This window comes from Pleurodeles waltl, chromosome 6, assembly GCF_031143425.1.
Source record: "Pleurodeles waltl isolate 20211129_DDA chromosome 6, aPleWal1.hap1.20221129, whole genome shotgun sequence".
Lineage (NCBI taxonomy): Eukaryota > Metazoa > Chordata > Amphibia > Caudata > Salamandridae > Pleurodeles > Pleurodeles waltl.
The window spans coordinates 1,224,514,897-1,224,535,829 of record NC_090445.1 but is presented as its reverse complement, the minus strand read 5'-3'; the positions used below and the strand labels follow the sequence as shown (position 1 = coordinate 1,224,535,829).

Here is a 20,933-nt window from a genome sequence, read left to right as displayed (position 1 = left end):
GGAGTCCACGCGAAGTTACAAAAGGGGGTCCCACGACGTCAAAGAACAACTCAGAAGGTAGTGCACTGCAGGACGGAGTGCTGGTGACCCAGGCTAGGCTGTGCACGAAGGAAATCCTGGAAGAGTGCACAGGAGCCGGAGCAGCTGCAAATCACGCAGTACACAGCTTTGCAGTCTTGCGTGGGGAGGCAAGGACTTACCTCCACCAAACTTGGACTGAAGAATCACTGGACTGTGGGAGTCACTTGGACAGAGTTGCTGTGTTCCAGGGACCACGCCCGTCAGGATGAGAGGGGGCCCAGAGGACCGGTGATGCAGTCTTTTGGTGCCTGCGTTAGCAGGGGGAAGTTTCCGTCGACCCACAGGAGTTTCTTCGGAGCTTCTGGTGCAGGGTGAAGGCAGGCTACCCCCAGAGCATGCACCACCAGGAGACAGTCGAGAAAGCCGGCAGGATTAGGCGCTACAATGTTGCTGGTAGTCTTGCTACTTTGTTGCGGTTTTGCAGGCGTCCTGGAGCAGTCAGCGGTCGATCCTTGGTAGAAGGTGAAGAGGGAGATGCAGAGGAACTCTGGTGAGCTCTTGCATTCGTTATCTGAAGAATTCCCCAAAGCAGAGACCCTAAATAGACAGAAAAGGAGGTTTGGCTACCAAGTTAGGAGGATTGGCTTCCAAGAGAGGTAAGAGCCTATCAGAAGGAACCTCTGACGTCACCTGCTGGCACTGGCCACTCAGAACAGTCCAGTGTGCCCCCAACATCTCTGTTTCCAAGATGGCAGAGGTCTGGGACACACTGGAGGAGCTCTGGGCACCTCCCCTGGGAGGTACTGGTCAGGGGAGTGGTCACTCCCCTTTCCTTTGTCCAGTTTCGTGCTATAGCAGGGCTGGGGGAATCCCTGAACCGGTGTAGACTGGCTTATGCAGAGATGGGCACCATCTGTGCCCATCAAAGCATTTCCAGAGGCTGGGGAAGGCTACTCCTCCCCAGCCCTTCACACCTATTTCCAAAGGGAGAGGGTGTAACACCCTCTCTCAGACGAAATCCTTTGTTCTGCCTTCCTGGGCCATGGCTGCCTGGACCCTAGGAGGGCAGAAACCTCTCTGAGGGGTTGGCAGCAGCTGCAGTGGAGACCCCGGAAAGGCAGTTTGGCAGTACCCCAGTTCTGTGCTAGAGACCCGGGGGATAATGGAATTGTCCCCCCAATACCAGAATGGTATTGGGGGGACAATTCCATGATCTTAGACATGTTACATGGCCATGTTCGGAGTTACCATTGTGACACTATACATAGGTAGTGACCTATGTATAGTGCATGCATGTAATGGTGTCCCCGCACTCAAAGTCCGGGGAATTTGCCCTGAACGATGTGGGGGCACCTTGGCTAGTGCCAGGGTGCCCACACACTAAGTAACTTAGCACCCAACCTTCACTAGGTGAAGGTTAGACATATAGGTGACTTATAAGTTACTTAAGTGTAGTGGTAAATGGCTGTGAAATAACGTGGACGTTATTTCACGCAGGCTGCAGTGGCAGGCCTGTGTAAGAATTGTCAGAGCTCCCTATAGGTGGCAAAAGAAATGCTGCAGCCCATAGGGATCTCCTGGAACCCCAATACCCTGGGTACCTCAGTACCATATACAGGAGAATTATATGGGTGTACCAGTATGCCAATGTGAATTGGTCAATTTAGTCACTAGCCTGTTAGTGACAAATTGGGAAAGCAGAGAGAGCATAACCACTGAGGTTCTGGTTAGCAGAGCCTTAGTGAGACAGGCATCACACAGGGAACACATACAGGGCGGCACATACTATGAGCACTGGGGACCTGCCAGGCAGGGTCCCAGTGACACAAGGAGTAAAACAACATACATACAGTGAAATATGGGGGTAACATGCCAGGCAAGATGGGACCCGACGCCTGGAACCAAATCTGCAGCCCCCAGGACCAGAGGGAACCAAACTTCAACGCAGAAGTGACCCCCAGGCGACCCTCTGCCATGCCCAGGTGGTGGCTGCCCCGAGAAGCCCACCCCCGTGCCTGCCTGCACCGCTAGAGTGACCACCGGGTCCCTCCATTATTTCCTATCTGAAGCCCGACGCCTGCTTTGCACACTGCACCCGGCTGCCCCTGTGCCGCTGAAGGTGTGTTTTGTATGCCTACTTGGTCGTCCCTCCCCCCCCCCCCCCCCCCCCCCCCCAGTGCTCTACAAAAACCCCCTGGTCTGCCCGCCGAGGACGCAGGTCATAACCTGCTGGCAGACTGGAACCAGAGCACCCCTGTTCTCCATAGGCTATGTGTTTTGGGCACCTCTTTGACCTCTGCACTTGACTGGCCCTGAGCTGCTGGTGTGGTAACTTTGGGTTGCCTTTAACCCCCAACATGGGCTGCCTAAGCCCCAGAACTGAGACTTGTAAGTGTTTTACTTACCTCATAATCTAACCTTTACTTACCTCCCCCAGGAACTGTTGATTTTTGCACTGTCCACTTTGAAAATAGCTTATTGCCATTTTTACAAAGACTGTATATGATATTGCTTTTATTCAAAGTTCCTAAAGTATCTAAGTGAAGTATCTTGCATTTAAAGTGTTTAATGTAAATCTTGAACCTGTGGTTCTTAAAATAAACTAAGAATATATATTTTTCAATATAAAAAGCTATTGGCCTGGAGTAAGTCTGTGTGTGTTACTTATTTATTGCCTCTGTGTGAACAACAAATGCTTAACACTACTCTCTGATACTGCTCGAACACACTACCACAAAACAGAGCATTAGAATTATCTACTTTTGCCACTATCTTACCTCTAAGGGGAACCCTTGGTCTCTGTGCACACTATTTCTTACTTTGAAATAGTACATACAGAGCCAACTTCCTACACCACACTACTAAAAAAGAGAGCATTTCGGATGTTATTTGTGTGTCTCTGATACTTCTGGGAAATTGGTTGGACTCTTTGCACAGTATACCTCATCGTGGACCATTATATAAAGAGCCAGCTTCCTAAAAGAAGCATTGATTGTGGCATCTTATCAGCAATCGGAGCAACACTAGGACCTATAAATTGCGTGAGATCACCTTTCAGTGCGGCCAGGTGAGGATAATTACTGAAATGCGTTAGTTTATCCCTTGATGCGTGGCACTTGGCAGGGCTGCATACTCCAAAGCATTTATGACAATACTGGTGCTGCGATTGGTGTGCTTCTCTCCCTTTGTTCCCCTCTTCCTTTGTTCAGCCAACGGAAGAACTGTGCTCATCACAGGCAGTGGAGGTCAGTGCTTCCCATGAGGAAGGAGCGCCCCTTTGTGGTCTGAGTACCACGTCACAATCTGTAGTCAGACAGAAATTGAAAACACCGCCACGTAAGGAGCGCACCAGGCAGTGCAGTGGACCAGGAAAGAAAACGATTAGCTAGCAGTGAAAATTACAGATGCAATAATCACCCATTGTAAGGGAACAAATCCTCATTCTGACGGAGCCGGGAGCACTTAAGTAGCAGGTGTTGGAGTACTGAAGAAAGAGGAGTGATGGAGATAGGCAAAGGACTGTTGTACCCATCCGGGTGTTATATTGACTAAATGTTGGTTGTGAAATGTCCAAAGTGTTCATGGGAAAGTTTGTTCTTTGGATTGTTGCTAAATAGAGCTGCTGGCGAGTTTCATTAAAGGCAGATGAGCATAGTCCTTGCTTCCTGCCCTAACAGAATTATTTTCAAACACAAGTACATTTTTCACTCATTAATGTGTCCTATTATTTTGCTTTACAGGTACTAATTTCGCTACGAATTCTCCTGATGATAAAACCAAATGTGTTGTCCCGGGTAAGCCGCCAAGTAGCTTTTGGGCTTCACGAGTTGTTGAGGACCAATGCTGCCAACATTCATGTCAGTGGTGACTGGTACACTCTTTTTTCTTTGCTCGAGTGCATTGGGGCGGGAGTGAAGCCACCCTCTGCATTGCAGGTGTCAGCACAAGCCGATGACGTAGGTAAGAAGGGATAACTTACACATGCTGACAAGATAAACATATAATGTAGAAGAGCTTTCACTTGTGGTAAAGGTCACTGTAGGAAAATTAGGGCATATTCAAAGCTTTTATAAATGTTTACTTCACCCTGGTTTATTGGTATAATTTGAGAATATGCACTTTCCAGAAACGATTATTTTAGAAAATCATGTCTGCAAAATTTCACCTATCTTTACGGTTTCTTTTTTAGAAATCCTTTAAATGCAGCTGCCTGTAAATTATGTATAAATGTTTCCTTCGTTCCAGTGGAGCAATTCCTTACCAACGGGAGAGCACTGTAGGAAAGTAGCATCTTTCTAGCACAGTAACCCCCACCTTTTCCATGGTGTCTGTGTGTTTCAACTGTAGTACATTGGGATCCTGCTAACCAGGGCCCGAGTGTGTAAGGAAATGCCTCCTTGGCATGGTTACCCCCTGACTTTTTTTTCCTTTTGCTGATACCAAGTTATGATTGAAACTGTGCTGGGACCCTGCTAACCAGGCCCCAGCACCAGTGTTCTTTCCCTAAACTGTACCTTTGCTTCCACAATTGGCACAGACCTGGCACTCAGATAAGTCCCTTGTAAATGGTACCCCTGGTACCAAGGGCCCTGATGCCAGGGAAGGTCTCTAAGGGCTGCAGCATGTCTTATGCCACCCTGGGGGACCCCTCACTCAGCACATACACACTGCCTCACAGCTTGTGTGTGCTGGTGGGGAGAAGATGACTAAGTCGAGATGGCACTCCCCCTCAGAGTGCCATGCCAACCTCACACCGCCTGTGGCATAGGTAAGTCACCCCTCTAGCAGGCCTTACAGCCCTAAGGCAGGGTGCACTATACCACAGGTGAGGGCATATGTGCATGAGCACTATGCCCCTACAGCGTCTAAACAAAACCTTAGACGTTGTAAGTGCCGGGTAGCTTTAAGAGTATATTCTCTGGGAGTTTGTCAAACACGAACCTCCCAGTTCCATAATGGCTACACTGAAATCTGGGACGTTTGGTATCAAACTTCTCAGCACAGTAAATGCACACTGATGCCAGGTTGGAATTTATTGTACAATGCACCCAGAGGGCATCTTAGAGATGCCCCCTGAATACCAGTCCAGCACCTAGTGCTAGGCTGACCAGTTTCTGCCAGCCTGCCACAACCAGACGAGTTGCTGGCCACATGGGGAGAGTGCCTTTGTCACTCTGTGGCCAGGAGCAAAGCCTGTACTGGGTGGAGGTGCTTTTCACCTCCCCCTGCAGGAACTGTAACACCTGACGGTGAGCCTCAAAGGCTCAGCCCCTTTGTTACAGCGCCACAAGGCATCCCAGCTAGTGGAAATGCCTGCCCCTTCGGCCACTGCCCCCACTTTTGGCGGCAAGGCTGGAGGAGATAATTAGACAAACAAGGAGAAGTCACCCACCAGTCAGGACAGCCCCTAAGGTGCCCTGAGCTGAGGAGACCCCTGCCCTTAGAAATCCTCCATCTTGAATTTGGAGGATTCCCCCAATGGGATTATGGATGTGCCCCCCTCCCCTCAGGGGAGGAGGCACAAAGAGGGTGTAGCCACCCTCCAGGACAGTAGCCATTGGCTACTGCCCTCCTGACCTAAACACACCTCTATATTTAGTATTTAGGGGCAACCCAGAACCCAGGAAATCAGATTCCTGCAACCTACAACATGAAGAAGGACTGCTGACCTGAAAGCCCCACAGAGACGAGAACTGACTTGGCCCCAGACCTACCGGCCTGTTTCCAGACTCAAAGAACCTGTACAGCGATGCATCCAACAGAGACCAGTGACCTTTGAAGACTCTGAGGACTGCCCTGAACCCAAAAGATCAAGAAATTCCAGAGAACAGGGGCACTGTTCACAACCTGCAACATCTTTGCAACAAAGAAGCAACTTTTAAAGAACTCACACTTCCCGCCAGAAGCGTGATACTTTACACTCTGCACCCGGCTTGAGCTCCAGAGAGCTAATACCGCAGAGGGGACTCCCAGGCGACTGCGACTTCGTGAGTAACCTGAGAGGACCCCCCTGCACCCTCACAGCGACGCCTGCAAAGAGGATCCAGAGGCTGCCCCTGACCGTGACTGCCTGGTAAAAAATAACCCGATGCCTGGACCAAGCACTGCACCCGCAGCCCCCAGGACCGAAAGGAACCAACTTCCAGTGCAGGAGTGACCAGCAGGCGGCCCTCTTCCTAGCAGAGTTGGTGGCTGGCCTGGGAAGCCCCCCTGTCCCCTGCCTGCATCGCCTAAGTGACCCCAGGTCCCTCCTTTGCTTTCTATAGCAAACCCGATGCCCACTTTGCACACTGCACCCTGCCGCCCCTGTGCCGCTGAGGGTGTGTTTTGTGGGCTTGTTTGTGTCCCCCCAGTGCAGCCTCAGAGGACTACCCTGCATATAAAAGGACCAAGAACTCCCGAGGACAGTGGCTCTCCTCCAAAGAAGAAACATCTTTGCAACAAAGAAGCAACTTTTAAAGACAACACGCTTCCCGCCGGAAGCGTGAGACTTTGCACTCTGCACCCGACGCCCCCGGCTCGACCTGCGGAGAAACAACACTACAGGGAGGACTCCCCGGCGACTGCGACCCTGTGAGTAGCCAGAGTTGACCCCCCTGAGCCCCCCCAGCGACGCCTGCAGAAGGAATCCAGAGGCTCCCCCTGACCGCGACTGCCTGCTTCTAAGAACCCGACGACTGGTAAAGACACTGCACCCGCAGCCCCCAGGACCTGAAGGATCCGACCTCCAGTGCAGAAGTGACCCCCAGGTGGCCGTCTCCCTTGCCCAGGTGGTGGCTACCCCGAGGAGCCCCCCCACCTTGCCTGCCTGCTCCGCTGAAGAGACCCCTGGGTCTCCCATTGAACTCCTGTTTGCACTCTGCACCCGGCCGCCCCCGTGCCGTTGAGGGTGTACTTTTTCTGCTAACTTGTGTTGCTGATTCAAGGTTCCTAAGTTACCTAAGTGAAATACCTTTCATTTGAAGTATTACTTGTAAATCTTGAACCTGTGGTTCTTAAAATAAACTAAGAAAATATACTTTTCTATATAAAAACCTATTGGCCTGGAATTGTCTTTGAGTGTGTGTTCCTCATTTATTGCCTGTGTGTGTAGAACAAATGCTTAACACTACCCTCTGATAAGCCTACTGCTCAACCACACTACCACAAAATAGAGCATTAGAATTATCTCTTTTTGCCACTATCTTACCTCTAAAGGGAACCCTTGGACTTCCTACAGTGGGCACTTCCCACTCCTCTCTCTGGGCACCCCTGTGTGGTCTGGGGTATGTTCCCTCTGTCCTTTGGTCCTCTTCTTCTGCAATCCACACCTGGGTTCCACCGACCTGCTCCGCAGCCCACGACAACAGCGGGACAACTGAGGGCCCCATTCACTTCAGCAGGAAGTCCTGACACGACTTAACGCCTATGCATCTGGGCTCCCTGGAGTAGGTACTCCACTTCTCTGGGTATCTACGGATGGGGACACTCTTGAACCTCTCTTGTCCAGATGGGTTTCCTCGGGGTCCTATGCGAAGGGTCCTGAAACTTGTAAACTAATACCCCAGATTTCCCAGTGTTATCTTATAGACACTGACCCGGGGTTACAACTCTGCACTCGGGTGCCTGGAGAATCCTCTGTACTTACCTTTGGTGTTTTAGTACTTTCACAGTCCTAAGGGTTCCTGGGTAGGTTTTTGGGTCGGTAGTGATTTTCGCACTCCATTTTTTTAGTGTATGGTTTTGCCCCCTCATAGGGGCCCATGTTATTTTATGGTTTTACCTACCTGCTTCCAAGTATATTTTTGTATGTTTATATCTCCGGGTAGGAGATATACCAAAGTTAGCTTAGTGTTTTTGTTATAATAAACAATACATTATTTTTCTAACACTGGTATGGCTCTTTGTGTGTATGTCACTGACTGACCTATGTGGTATTTGGAACTGCTTTACACCCTCCTGGATAGGCCTCAGCTGCTCTCCACAGCTACACTTTGAGAGCTCTGGTTATCTAGAACCTTCTACACTATCACCAGTGGCGGCCCGTCCTTTACGGCAGAGGGGCCACGCCCCCCATCTTTGGCCCCCATTTAGTGTGTCTGTCAGGCTGAACAAAGGCCAGCCTGACACACTCTTCATTTTCAACTGAGACAGCCAGGAGTGAGACATGCGTGATTTGCGCAGACTCCTGGCTGCCTGAGCTGAACTTTGCTGGGCTGAGGAGGTCACAGCTCCTATTGACACTTGCCCTGGGCAATTCAGGTTTACACCCTGAAGCGCCCAGGGCGAGTGTCAATCAGTGACACTTCGTCACAGAGTGAGGTTGGGTCAGCAGTCTCACTGACCGCATCCCACTCTGTGACGATGCTGGGACTGCTGCCTTCCCTCCAGCCAATGAGGGAAGGAAGCAGTCCCAACCCTCCTGGGACCTGGAGGTTGAAGTTAAGTGTGTGTGTGTGTGATGTTTTAAATTGAATGTTTGGTGCGTGCGTGCATGTTTGAATGTTATGAGTGTTAATGGATGTGCGTGCGTGTGTGAAAGAATGAGTGTGTGCGATCTTTTAAAATGAATGTTTGGTGCATGCGTGCATGTTTGAATGTTATGAGTGTTAATGGATGTGCGTGTGAAAGAATGAGTGTGTGTGATGTTTTGAAATTAATTTCTGATGGATACACCTACCTGTGGATTCCTCACCTAAAGAATTCTCCCCCTCGCGACAGCCTCAACGGAAATTTCTTCTAGCGCTGCACGATGACGTCACAATCGCCCGACTCCATGCGACGCCGTATGACGTCATCTAGGCAATAAGAAGCCCTCGTCGACGTGCAGACGTCAGTTCCCTTTTTTCCGTGCCTCTGAGTAACATTTTTTCTTCGAGGCTCACAGGGAGCTACAGTTGCGTTTCAACGGTTACAACGTTGCAACCAAGGAAATCCGGTTTTAAGCCTTGTAACCAGTGCGGGGGTCGAATGTCGGTTACCGATCCCCATGAGAATTGCCTTTGGTGCCTGAGCTCCGACCATGAGGTCGAGTCATGCGGCTCCTGCCAGTGCATGAATCCTAAGGCACTCAAGGAAAGAGAGGCAACATTGTTATTGGCCCGTTCCAAGAAAAAGGAGGAGAGGCGTCATCGGAGAGAGTACTCTTCAAGATTCTCGAGGGCTCATCCTTGCCATGGTGACTCTCGGCGGCGATCGAGTAAGGGGCGGTCTAGGTCGGCATCTCCGTCAGCTCGGCGCCGTCCGACGTGGGAGATTAGCCCAACCGTCACCCCTCCACCTCTTACGACTCAGACTTCACCTGGGTCGGTTTTCGAGGTAGAGCCTCTTCAGAGGCCAGAGGGTTCTCCTAGCCAGGAGTTGCCTGGCCCATCTTTGGCGTCTATGCCGGCGCAACAGCAATACCCGGCTTTCCCGGCGCCGGGTACGGATCCTGAGGCTTTTTTGAATGCCATGTTCAACATTTTTTCCACCATGGCGCCGGGTGAAGGACAAGCAGGACAAGCAGGTCCGTCTGGCCCTTTGGCCTTTAATTTGGGTGTTCCGGCGTCTTATAAGTCGACACCTTTCACGACATTTTTGTCTGCTGCAGCTGAAGCGGCGCTGATGCCCTTGACGTCGCCTAGGACACCTGCTACGGCGCCTATGGATTTGCCTCTAATCCAATCCACAGTCAAGGTTCCTGTGGAGCCGGAGGGTCCGGCGTCGGATGGATCCGAGGTTCGGCGCAGATGAAGATCTTCGGCGTCGGCCGACGCCTTATCGACGCCGGGTCTCGAATCTAGACTTCGATCCAGACGTCTGGCTTTGCGCCTTTTGGAGGAGGAAGAATACAGCAGACAACACCTGGAAGAGGGTGAGATCTTGGAGCCTTCCGGTGACTTTCAGGGATTGGATACTGCAAGTGGCATCGATACTTCCCCCGAGTGGGATCTTGCTTCCGCTGGGGAGTATACTGAGGAAGCTGCGTCTTTTCATACAGTAATACGGAAGGCTGCAGACTTATTAGATCTTCCTCTTCCGGCTACGGAAGTGAAGAGGAACCTTTTGACAGAGGTGTTACATCCAACTTCTGTGACGGCAGAGCCCCTCTTGCCTTTTAATGACGCTCTTCTAGATCCTATCATAGACATTTGGAAGAAACCTGTGTCTTCTGCAGCTGTCAACAGGGCGGTAACATGACGCTATCTGACGGCACCAGGTGACCCTGTCTTCCTCTCCAAGCATCCAACACCGGAGAGCTTGGTAGTTCAGGCCTCCTGTTCTTCCAGGTCCTCTCCTGGCTCGTTTCCCGGAACCCCTGCAGGCAGGGAATCGAAGAAAATGGACCATTCAGCCAAAAAAGGCCTTTTCTTCTTGTAGTATGGCCTTAAAGTCAACCAACGCAACCTGCATATTGGGACGGTATACTCATGCCCTTATGGAGGAAGCAAAAGGCCATCCGAACTTGTCACAGGAAGTGTTACAATTGCTGATGGACGCGCCGGCGACCCAGGTGATCCAGTCTGGGTTGGACACTTCGGACTCAGTGGCAAGAGCTATGGGCACGTCCATAGTTTCCAGACGACAATCTTGGCTGCGTTCGTCTGGCTTTTCAACGGATGTGCAGGCGACTCTCCTGGATCTGCCTTTTGATGGCGAAAAACTCTTTGGAACGAAGGCAGATTCTGCTCTTGAACGATTTAAAGAGAGCAGAGCCACAGCAAGGTTGCTAGGACTTCAGTCAGCTGCCTCCTCCTCCTCCCTTAGATCTTATAGGAGGTTTAGAGGTTTTGGACGTGGCTCCTCCTTTCGTGGCAGATTTCAAGGACCACAACAAACTGCAAGCTCCCTGCCATACAGATCCTTCAGGGGCAGGGGCAGAGTCCGTACAAGAGGAGCCGCCCAGCAGCACTCTGCCTCTTCCTCGGGAGGGGTGCATCAGGGAAAGCAACCTTAGTCCTCCACCACTCCCTGTCCACTTGTCTCCGGTAGGGGCGAGACTTGCCCATTTTCTTCCAATGTGGGAGTTTATAACAACAGACTCTTGGGTCATCGACATTGTGAAGAGGGGGTATGCTCTTCCCTTTCGGGAGTTCCCTCCTCCCTTCCCTCCCCGCCCATCCCTCCCCGCCCATCCTTCTGTTTGGAAGACCATCTTCTGTTACTACAACAGGAGGTGTTATCCCTATTGGCAAAAGGTGCAGTGGAGTTGGTTCCCGAGCAGGAGAGGGGTCAGGGCTGTTATTCAAGGTACTTCCTGATCCCCAAAAAGGATGGTCGGTTAAGACCAATTCTGGACTTGAGGATTTTGAATTGGTTCCTCAGGCAGGAAAAGTTCAAAATGCTGACCCTTTCACAGGTTCTTTTGGCGTTGAACGAAGGAGATTGGATGGTGTCTGTCGATTTGCAGGATGCATATTTCCATATTCCGATCCTCAAATCGCACAGGAAGTATCTCCGGTTTGTGGTGGGATCGCAGCATTATCAGTTTGCGGTCCTCCCTTTTGGTCTTAATTCGGCACCTCGAGTCTTCACAAAGGTGATGGCGGTGGTAGCGGCAGAGCTCAGAAGAAGGGAGATAGCGGTGTTTCCCTATCTGGACGATTGGTTGATCAAAGCCAAGACTCCGGAGCTTGTGCGGCGTCATCTCCAGTCGACAACTCAATTGTTGTACGACCTGGGTTTTTCAATCAATGTGCCCAAATCTCACCTGGAGCCCTCTCAACGCCTCCTGTTCATAGGGCCAGTATTGGACACGACATTGAATCGGGCCTTTCCTCCGCCCCAGCGGGTTCAGGACATCCAGGCGTTGATTCCAATGTTTCGAAATGGAGCGGTAGTTCCAGTCCTCAAGGTCCTTCGTCTGTTTGCTTTTTTGCATACTGCTGGTCACTCATGCACGCTGGCACATGAGGGCTCTTCAGTGGTGCATCCGCAGGCAGTGGTTTCAGCACAAAGGAGATCTCAAGGAATCGATAAAGATCTCCAGAGACACTGCAGTGGATCTTCAGTGGTGGGCAGCGGTCGACAACCTGTCACAAGGAAGGCCGTTCTCGCTACCACCACCAGTGGCCACAGTGGTAACGGATGCTTCCACTCTAGGGTGGGGAGCTCATCTGGGGGACCTGGAGGTCAAAGGCCTTTGGTCTCCAGTGGAACAGAGATTTCACATCAATCTGTTGGAATTGCGGGCAGTACGTCTGGCTCTCAAGGCCTTTCTCCCTTCCATTCGCGGTCATTCAGTCCAGATCCTAACAGACAATACTACTGCGATGTGGTATATAAACAAGCAGGGAGGAGTGGGATCGTATCTTCTCTGCAGAGAAGCTCTTCGACTCTGGTCCTGGCTTCAGGATCACAAGACCTGCTTGGTAGCACATCATTTGGCCGGGGCTCTGAACGTGGGTGCGGACGTTCTCAGTCGACGCAATTCGGTCGACCACTAGTGGCGTCTTCATCCAGATCTGGTTCTGTACATCTTCCAGATGTGGGGCTATCCACAGATAGATCTGTTTGCAACTCAGGAGAATGCGCAGTGCCTGCTATTTTGCAGCCTCCAGTATCCGGTGCAAGGAGCTTTGGGGGACGAGTTTCAGATGTCCTGGAAGGGTCAGTTGCTTTACGCGTTTCCTCTCATACCCTTGATTCCTCGAGTTCTGAGGAAGATTCGCCAAGACCAAGCCCAGGTCATCTTAATAGCTCCGGATTGGCCTAGAAGGGTGTGGTATTCAGACCTTCTCCAACTCTCTCAGTGCCCTCCGCTCCGTCTCCCTTACAGGGTGGACCTCCTCTCGCAGTCGCAGGGGCAGATTTTACACCCCCACCTCCAGAGCCTGCACCTTCATGCCTGGAGATTGAACGGGGCAATCTGAGTGCTTTTTCTCTCCCACCAGAAGTGATGGATGTTATTTTATCGGCCAGGCGACACTCCACCAAATCGATCTATGCAAGTCGTTGGGCTAAATTTGTATGCTGGTGTGGAGAGAACAGAATTGATCCCTTAAAGGCTCGTTTGTCTGACATATTGTCTTTTGCTCTTTTCCTGGCGCAGAAAGGTTGTGCGGTTGCCACAGTCAAGGGTTATTTATCTGCACTGTCGGCTTTTCTGTGCCTTCCTGATCAGCCTTCCTTATTTAAGTCTCCTATTGTTTTAAGATTTGTTAAGGGGCTTACTAACAAATTTCCACCATCACCATTTGTTATGCCTCAGTGGGACCTTAATTTGGTGTTAACATTTTTAATGGGGTCCCCTTTTGAACCAATGCATTCTTGTTCTTTGCGGTTGCTAGACTGTGTTCCTGGTGGCCATAACATCGGCCAGAAGGGTCAGTGAGCTTCAGGCTCTTAGTGTAGAGCACCCATACCTTTCTTTCTATAGGGACAAAGTGGTGTTAAGGACCAAGGCGGTTTTACTCCCGAAGGTTGTTACACCCTTTCACTTGGGGCAGTCTATTACTCTCTCTTCCTTTTACCCGCCACCTCATCCATCGAAGGAGGAAGAGAGGCTCCACCGGCTGGATCCACGAAGAACGCTGAGCTTCTATGTCGACAGGACGAGGGAGTTCAGGCAAGATGATCAGCTCTTCGTTGGATACGTGGGGAAGAGGAAAGGTAGAGCTGTCCACAAGAGAACGCTATCCAGGTGGGTCATTCTATGTATTAAAATGTATTATTCTTTGGCGAAGAAAGAACCACCTGTGGGGCTTCGTGCCCATTCCACCAGAGCTAAGGCTGCTTCTTCGGCTTTGGCTAGGGGTGTTCCTGTGGCTGACATCTGCAGGGCGGCGACTTGGGCGTCTCTCCATACTTTTGTTAAACATTACCGTTTGGATTCTGAGGTTAGGAGGGATGGCCATTTTGCTCGCTCGGTGCTGCAGGATTTCTTGGTTTGACCATTCGGGCACCCACCTCCGGAGGTAGTACTGCTTTGGGATTCTATTCTTTAGGTGAGGAATCCACAGGTAGGTGTATCCATCAGAAGAATAAGTTACTTACCTTCGGTAACACTTTTTCTGGTGGATACAGTAACTACCTGTGGATTCCTCACGGTCCCACCTGCCTCCCCGTTGCCTGACTGGTCATACCATGAAATCCATGGGTGAGCATCCTTTGTTTTGTATATATGTATATACCAGAATTTTGTATATGGTTGGAACATGTAAATATACATTTCATTCACCAATTTAGATAGTTCAAGGAACACATGTTTGGTCTTGTCTAACCTATTTTCCTTTCATATAGAGCAATGATTGCTGTTACCTGGCTTTATCTTTATCTTTATTGTAATAAATGTTGTGATTTCATTCCATTTGATGTGATTATGTTCTCTTTAAGGTCACTGTTCACCTGTTCGCCTCTTTGGCACGTAAAAAATGGTGATAACTGATGTCTGCACGTCGACTAGGGCTTATTATTGCCTAGATGACGTCATACGGCATCGCGTGGAGTTGTGCGATTGTGACGTCATCGCCGACGTGCAGAGCTAGAAGAAATTTCTGTTGAGGCTGGCGCGAGGGGGAGAATTCTTTAGGTGAGGTTTCCACAGGTAGTTACTGTATCCACCAGAAAAAGCGTTACCCAAGGTAAGTAACTTATTCGTTTGGTGCATGCATGTTTGAATGGTATGAGTGTTGTTAATGGATGTGCGTGCTTGTCTGTGTGTGAAAGAATGAGTGTGTGTGTGCTTCCCGCCCGCCCCCCTCCCTCCTAAAGCTGCCAGCCGCCACTATCACTAAGAGTTGGCTGGACTCATGACGGGGCGCCTCACCTATAGGTGTACACCATAGACTGAGCCAGCCTCCTACACTCCTTCTTGGTTCGGGCATCTGGGTGCAGATGTGCAGTGGATCGTCGGGGTTAGAGTCACTTTAGCTGGTCGCTGTTGAGGGGGGACCTGCACAAAGAGGCTGCAGGCATCTGTGTGAAGGTCAAAGTGATGGAAACCCATGATGAACTTTTTTCTTTTACTAGGGAGGCTGAAGACCCGTTTGGCACTGTTGGACAACTACAACACAGGCTGGGAGGCTTGGGTGTAGTGGTGCTGTCTGGCAGTGGTTTGGCTGTCCAGAGTCCCTTTCAGCTGTTCTTGAGTGCCTATAAGGATGCAAGGGAGCAGCACCGCTACTCCACGGGAGTTAATTGTGCTGGGTTGAAGACTGGTAGTCTTCATAGGCTTTAGGAAGTTTCAGCAGCCGGAGGGTGAGTTGTCTTTAGCCCAGTTGTCGAATTCCACAGGCAGGCTGGCAAGACTGGTGCCGAGTTTGTCCACGGATCTTCCATTCTTGCTTTTTGCATATCTGGTGTGTCCTCCTTCTGGTCAACAGGGGTCTACGTTCTGGAGTTCAGTATTTCCACCTAAATGCTTCATTTGGGGGTGTTACAGGGAGTGCCAGGTGGTAGCCAATGGGTTGTCCACCTTTAGGGTGAATACACCCTTTCTATGACCATTTCCGTAGGTAAGTGGGCATAACCCTGACGGCCTAATTCCTTCCAAACCAAGATGGAGTCATTTTAAAGTGGTGTCACCTTCAGCTCGTCAACCTTAGGTGTGGGACTGGCATGAAGTGGTCACACCTCCTAATCTGTGTAATTTTCCTGCTTGTCTTGCTGCCACAAAGTTGGTCAGGGTGGGGGCTTGGTCATCTTTGCCATTTGGAGAGACCTGGGTTGCATTGCAAAGGTGGCTAGACCTTTAAAGCTTCCCACCCTGGGATGTCTATCCTGTCTGGAGGAGGTGTAAACACCCCCTCCCAGTGCAGGCTTTTACCTCTGGACCCTGAGAGTGCTTGTTCACACCTTAGGGGGTCAGAAACATGGCTATGGTGGCAGAACCTGTCAGAACCAGTTAGTTAACACACTAGTAGTTGGTAGTTTTTAGAGGGCACCTCTGAGGTACCTTCTAGGTGCATGTATTGGTAAATTTAACACTGGCATCAGTGTGTGTTTACCAAGACAAAATGTTTGACACCAAACATCCCTATCTTCAGTGAAGCCATCATGTAGCTGGGAAACTTGAAGTGACCAGTGTTCAGCACATGTATTTAAAATGGCTTACCAGGTCACTTACTATGTTTGAGAATCAACAAAGACATAGTAGGTGCATATCTGCTCATGCAGATATGCCCTCACATGTAATATAATGCACCCTGCCTTGGGGCTTTAAGGCCTGCCAGAATATACTGCTTGCAGTGTTGGGTAACATGCCACACAGGCTGTGTCATGTCTTTTTCACTTTGGTCTGCAACAAGGCACGCAACCAGCAAGAGAAGCCTGTCAAGTGGTTGGTGAGGAATCCCTTAAGAGGCACAATTCGTGCTGCAGCCCTTAGGGACTCTATTTAGTACACCAGGCCCTAGGTACCAGGGGTACCATTCACTAGGAACTTACAGAGGGTGCTAAAAGATTTGCCAGTTGGGGAAGCAATAGTGCAGTTTTGGGGAAAGAGATCCAACAGTGGAGACTGGGTTGACAGGAACCCAGAGCACTTTCAGTCAAAATTACCTCAGATACTAGGCAAAAAGTGGGGTCTAACCATGTCCAAAAGGGTACTTTCCTACAGGGACCTACAGATAATTTACCTTAGCCAATTGGGTAAAAGACAATTTGACATACCAGTTTAAGAATCAGGGCACAGGCACCGAGATCTGGTTACTAGGCCTCAGTGAACTTTGAGTCGAAAAAAAAACAGCATCAGTAAAACACATTGGAATGACCATACAGAGACATTTCCTTAAAGTTGACAAATTGCCCCATCATGCTTCTTCAGCTGTTGTGTCCCTGTGCTGCAAACAGGAGGCCAGTCAGCCTACCCTTGGTGTCTCTTGGCTTTTGATAGGCTGTGGAGAAGACTTCTCCTTGAGCAGGATATGGCAAGCAAAGGCTGATTTACTAGCAACCAGGTGCAGTCCACGACAGTGCAGCCTGTCTTTGCCAGTCCCACGGTATAGCAGGTCCTACTTCCAGTCCAGATTGGATCTGAGTTTGAGGTGCAGGGGTGCCCTTCTTACCCTCAGAAAATGCCCTCAGGGTAAGATGCTGTTGATAACAGTGGGCTACGAGGATCCCTCCCACCTGATGACCACTTCCTGCAAAGTGTGGCATTTGTACATCCCAAGATTCACCATTATGGTCACTTCCGAAAAAACATGATAGTCCCTCTCCCGGTGTGTAGAGCTCCCTGGCCCATTCCAGAGGTGTGGCTACAGCCCCTCAAAAAATTAATTTGGGAACTGGTTTCTCATCTCTTGTCCCTAGTGCCAGCCTGTCTTCCTGAATAAAGGAGCAGCCTCTCTCCAAAGTGTTACCCATTTGCCCTTCATGTACGGCTTCTCCTTTAAAGCTCAACTTTTGGGCCAACACCCATGTGGCTTCCTGCAGGAGAGAGGTGACACCTCCTTCCAGAGCAGGCCCCTATTGCATCCTTTGCTGGGATTCGTTAGCAAGTCTCCCCAGGAGGGCTGAAAACTGTCTTGGCAACAGGACCCCATGTGCTACCAGTATGTGTACAGGGGACTGAAAGCAACAAACTGACAACTTTGCTAAAGTTGCACACTGCAACTTGTTTGATCCATTTTGGCTTGAGAATCAAGTTGGTCTCAATATATAATAAGTTGTTTGATGCCTTGAATGACCGACTTTGGTCGCACCGTTCCAAAGTTAGCACTGCTGAGGGCTCAGCATGTAGCTCTGTAGTCACCAATAGGGCAACCCAGCCTTTCCACAGATAAAAAGTTAAACAACTTTTTTTTTTTTTTTTTTTTTTAACTAGAATGTTCTGCCTGTGTGATATGTTACACCCTGCCTTAGGACTCGATAGGCCTGCCTTAAGTGTGGGTTAAACATATACCAAGGGGGATGTTCATGACTTTAAAAGGTAAAGTCAGACCAGTAGTTTCAACTGTTCTTCCAGCCTTCAGTGGCAGGCTAGAATTCTTGTTTTACTTGTGTAGCATCCAGGGTGGCAAAACCGGTGCTGCAGACACCATGGGTACCATTAATTAGGGACTTATAGGAAAGTTATTTTAGCTAATTGAGTATGAGTGAAGATGTCATACCTGTTAAAGGGTAATTGCAGAGACACTGAAGTCTAAGTAGCAGTCGTCAGTGAACTGTCAAAGTTGAAAAATGAGCAGCATCAGCCCAAAAACTTGAGAATGACCATACAGAAAGATGTTTTCCTTACATTGACCCTGTGACCAGGACTGCCTTCACCCCCTTTGTGCACCAAGTAGTAGCCACATGGTGACCACTGTCAACCACATCTCATCTGCAGTATCCTTGAGCATCCTACATGCCTTGCATCAGTGCCACTTCCTTAAAAATTCATGGCAGTGGGGATAACGTTCCTGGAACTGCCTGGAGACTGCGTCACCTCTAAAGGTAACTGATTCTGAGGACCATGATGGTCCCCCTGACTGTCTCCCTACTGGAGTTCGTCGCCTAAAGTGACTGTATTACAAGTAGCCTAACTTTTTACTGAAAAGGTTTTAGTGTCAAATTAATTGAATTTGCCCGCGCTCCTTTGAGGTTGAGTGAAATCTTTGATTTACTATACCTTGTAAATTCTATATCTTAGGAAACTTCCAGTGGATCTTTTTCAATGTGGTGTCTAAAAATAGTCTTTTTTAATACACTGGTGTCTGGTCAATTTCTTCTTCGAGTGATTTGGTTCCCTTTTAAATGATTTACACTTCTTCCTTTGTGTAAGCTTTGCTGCTCAGAGCCACAGCTACCCAGGGTTAAGCTGAACGTTTGACAAACGAAACCTACTGGCCCTGAAGGGGTTGGTAAGTGTATTACATGGTTAGGTAGCACAACCTCACCATATGTTACACCCCATTTCTTCCAAGGAGGGGGGGGGTTAATGAATCTTTTTTTTCCAAAAAGAAAATCTTTCATTTGGATTTTGTTTTTGAAAATAAAAATAAAGAATTTAAAGTGTGTCATACGGCACCATCTTTTTGTTTGAGCTTCACTGCATACGTTCAATGCGCAGACAGGGACATGCCTTACGGCAGTTGCTGTCAATGGAAATTATGTCTGCTGCTTTGATGAACATCTCTAAATTCCAAGTGCAGTTAATTTGAAGTCTAAATAGGCTCCAAAATCTGTCTTGTATTTTTCAAAATAGAAAAGATAATGGACGTCTGTAGGATGTTGGCTCTTTACATACTATTTCAAAGTAAGAAATAGTGTGCACAGAGTCCAAGGGTTCCCCTTAGAGGTAAGATAGTGGCAAAATTAGATAATTCTAATGCTCTATTTTCTGGTAGTGTGGTCGAGCAGTAGGCTTATCAGAGGGTAGTGTTAAGCATTTGTTGTACACACACAGGCAATAAATTAGGAACGCACACTCAAAGACTTAACCCCAGGCCAATAGGTTTTTATATGGAAAAATATATTTTCTTAGTTTATTTTAAGAACCACAGGTTCAAGATTTGCAGTAAACATATTAAATGCAAGGTACTTCACTTAGATACTTTAGGAACTTTGAATAAAAGCAATATCATATACAGTCTTTATAAAAATGGCAATAAGCTATTTTCAAAGTGGACACAGTGCAAAAATCAACAGTTCCTGGGGAGGTAAGTAAAGGTTAGATTAGGAGGTAAGTAAAACACTTACAAGTCTCAGTTCTGGGGCATAGGCAGCCCACCGTTGGGAGTTCAAGGCAACCCCAAAGTTAGCACACCAGTATCTCAGGGCCGGTCAGGTGCAGAGGTCAAAGAGGTGCCCAAAACACATAAGTGCCTATGGAGAACAGGGGTGCTCCGGTTCCAGTCTGCCAGCAGGTAAGTACCTGCGTCCTCGGGGTCAGACCTTGGGGTTTTTGTAGAGCCCTGGGGGGGACACAAGTAGGCACACCAAACACACCCTCAGCGGCACAGGGGTGGCCGGGTGCAGTGTGCAAAGCAGGCGTCGGGTTTCAGGTAGGAATCAATGGGGGACCCGGGGGTCACTCTAGCGGTGCAGGCAGGCACAGGGGGAGCTTCTCAGGACAGCCACCACCTGGGATAGGCAGAGGGTCGCCTGGGGGTCACTCCTGCGTTGAAGTTCAGTTCCTTCAGGTCCTGTGGGCTGCGGGTGCAGTGTTTGTCCCAGGCGTCGGGTCCCTTGTTACAGGCATTCGCGGTCAGGGGGAGCCTCTGGATTCTCTCTGCAGGCGTTGCTGTGGGGGCTCAGGGTGGTCGCCTATGGTTACTCACGGGCTCGCAGCTGCCGGGGAGTCCTCCCTGAGGCGTTTGTTCTCTGAATCTTGAGCTGGGGCGTCTGGTGCAGAGTACGAAGTCTCACGCTTCCGGCGGGAAACGTGCAGTCTTTGAAAGTTGCTTCTTTGTTGCAAAGAAGTAGCTGGTTTTGAACAGGGCCGCTGTTCACAGGAGTTTCTTGGTCCTTTTGTCCAGGGCAGTCCTCTGAGGCTTCAGAGGTCGCTGGTCCCTGTCGGATGCGTTGCTGGAGCAGGTTTTTAAAGTTGGAGACAGGCCGGTAGGGCTGGGGCCAAAGCAGTTGTCGTCTTCCTCCTTCTCTGCAGGTTTGTAGGTCAGCAGTCCTTCTTATTTCTTTAGGTTGCAGGAATCTGATTTCCTGTGATCTGGGGAGCCCCTAAATACTGATTTTAGGGGTGTGTTTAGGTCTGGGAGGGCAGTAGCCAATGGCTACTGTCCTTGAGGGTGGCTACACCCTCTTTGTGCCCCCTCCCTGTGGGGAGGGGGGGCACATCCCTAATCCTATTGGGGGAATCCTCCAAACTCAAGATGGAGGATTTCTGAAGGTAGGGGTCACCTCAGCTCAGGACACCTTAAGGGCTGTCCTGACTGGTGGGTGACTCCTCCTTGTTTTTCTCATTAGCTCCTCCAGCCTTGCCGCCAAAAGTGGGGGCAGTGGCTGGAGGGGCCGGCATCTCCACTAGTTGGGATGCCCTGGGGCGCTGTAACAAAAGGGGTGAGCCTTTG

The 20,933-nt window shown here is 49.6% G+C and overlaps 1 protein-coding gene across 3 annotated transcripts in view; it reads left to right on the top strand.

Moving 5' to 3' along the window:
* GBF1 (golgi brefeldin A resistant guanine nucleotide exchange factor 1) overlaps window positions 1-20,933 on the top strand; it is a 1,570,387-nt gene that overhangs the window by 1,204,099 nt on the left and 345,355 nt on the right. For all 3 annotated transcript variants that reach the window (XM_069240539.1, XM_069240538.1, XM_069240540.1), the window contains one exon: window positions 3,762-3,981. In XM_069240539.1, the coding sequence (XP_069096640.1) occupies window positions 3,762-3,981 (220 nt within the window). The remainder of the gene's footprint in view (window positions 1-3,761; window positions 3,982-20,933) is intronic.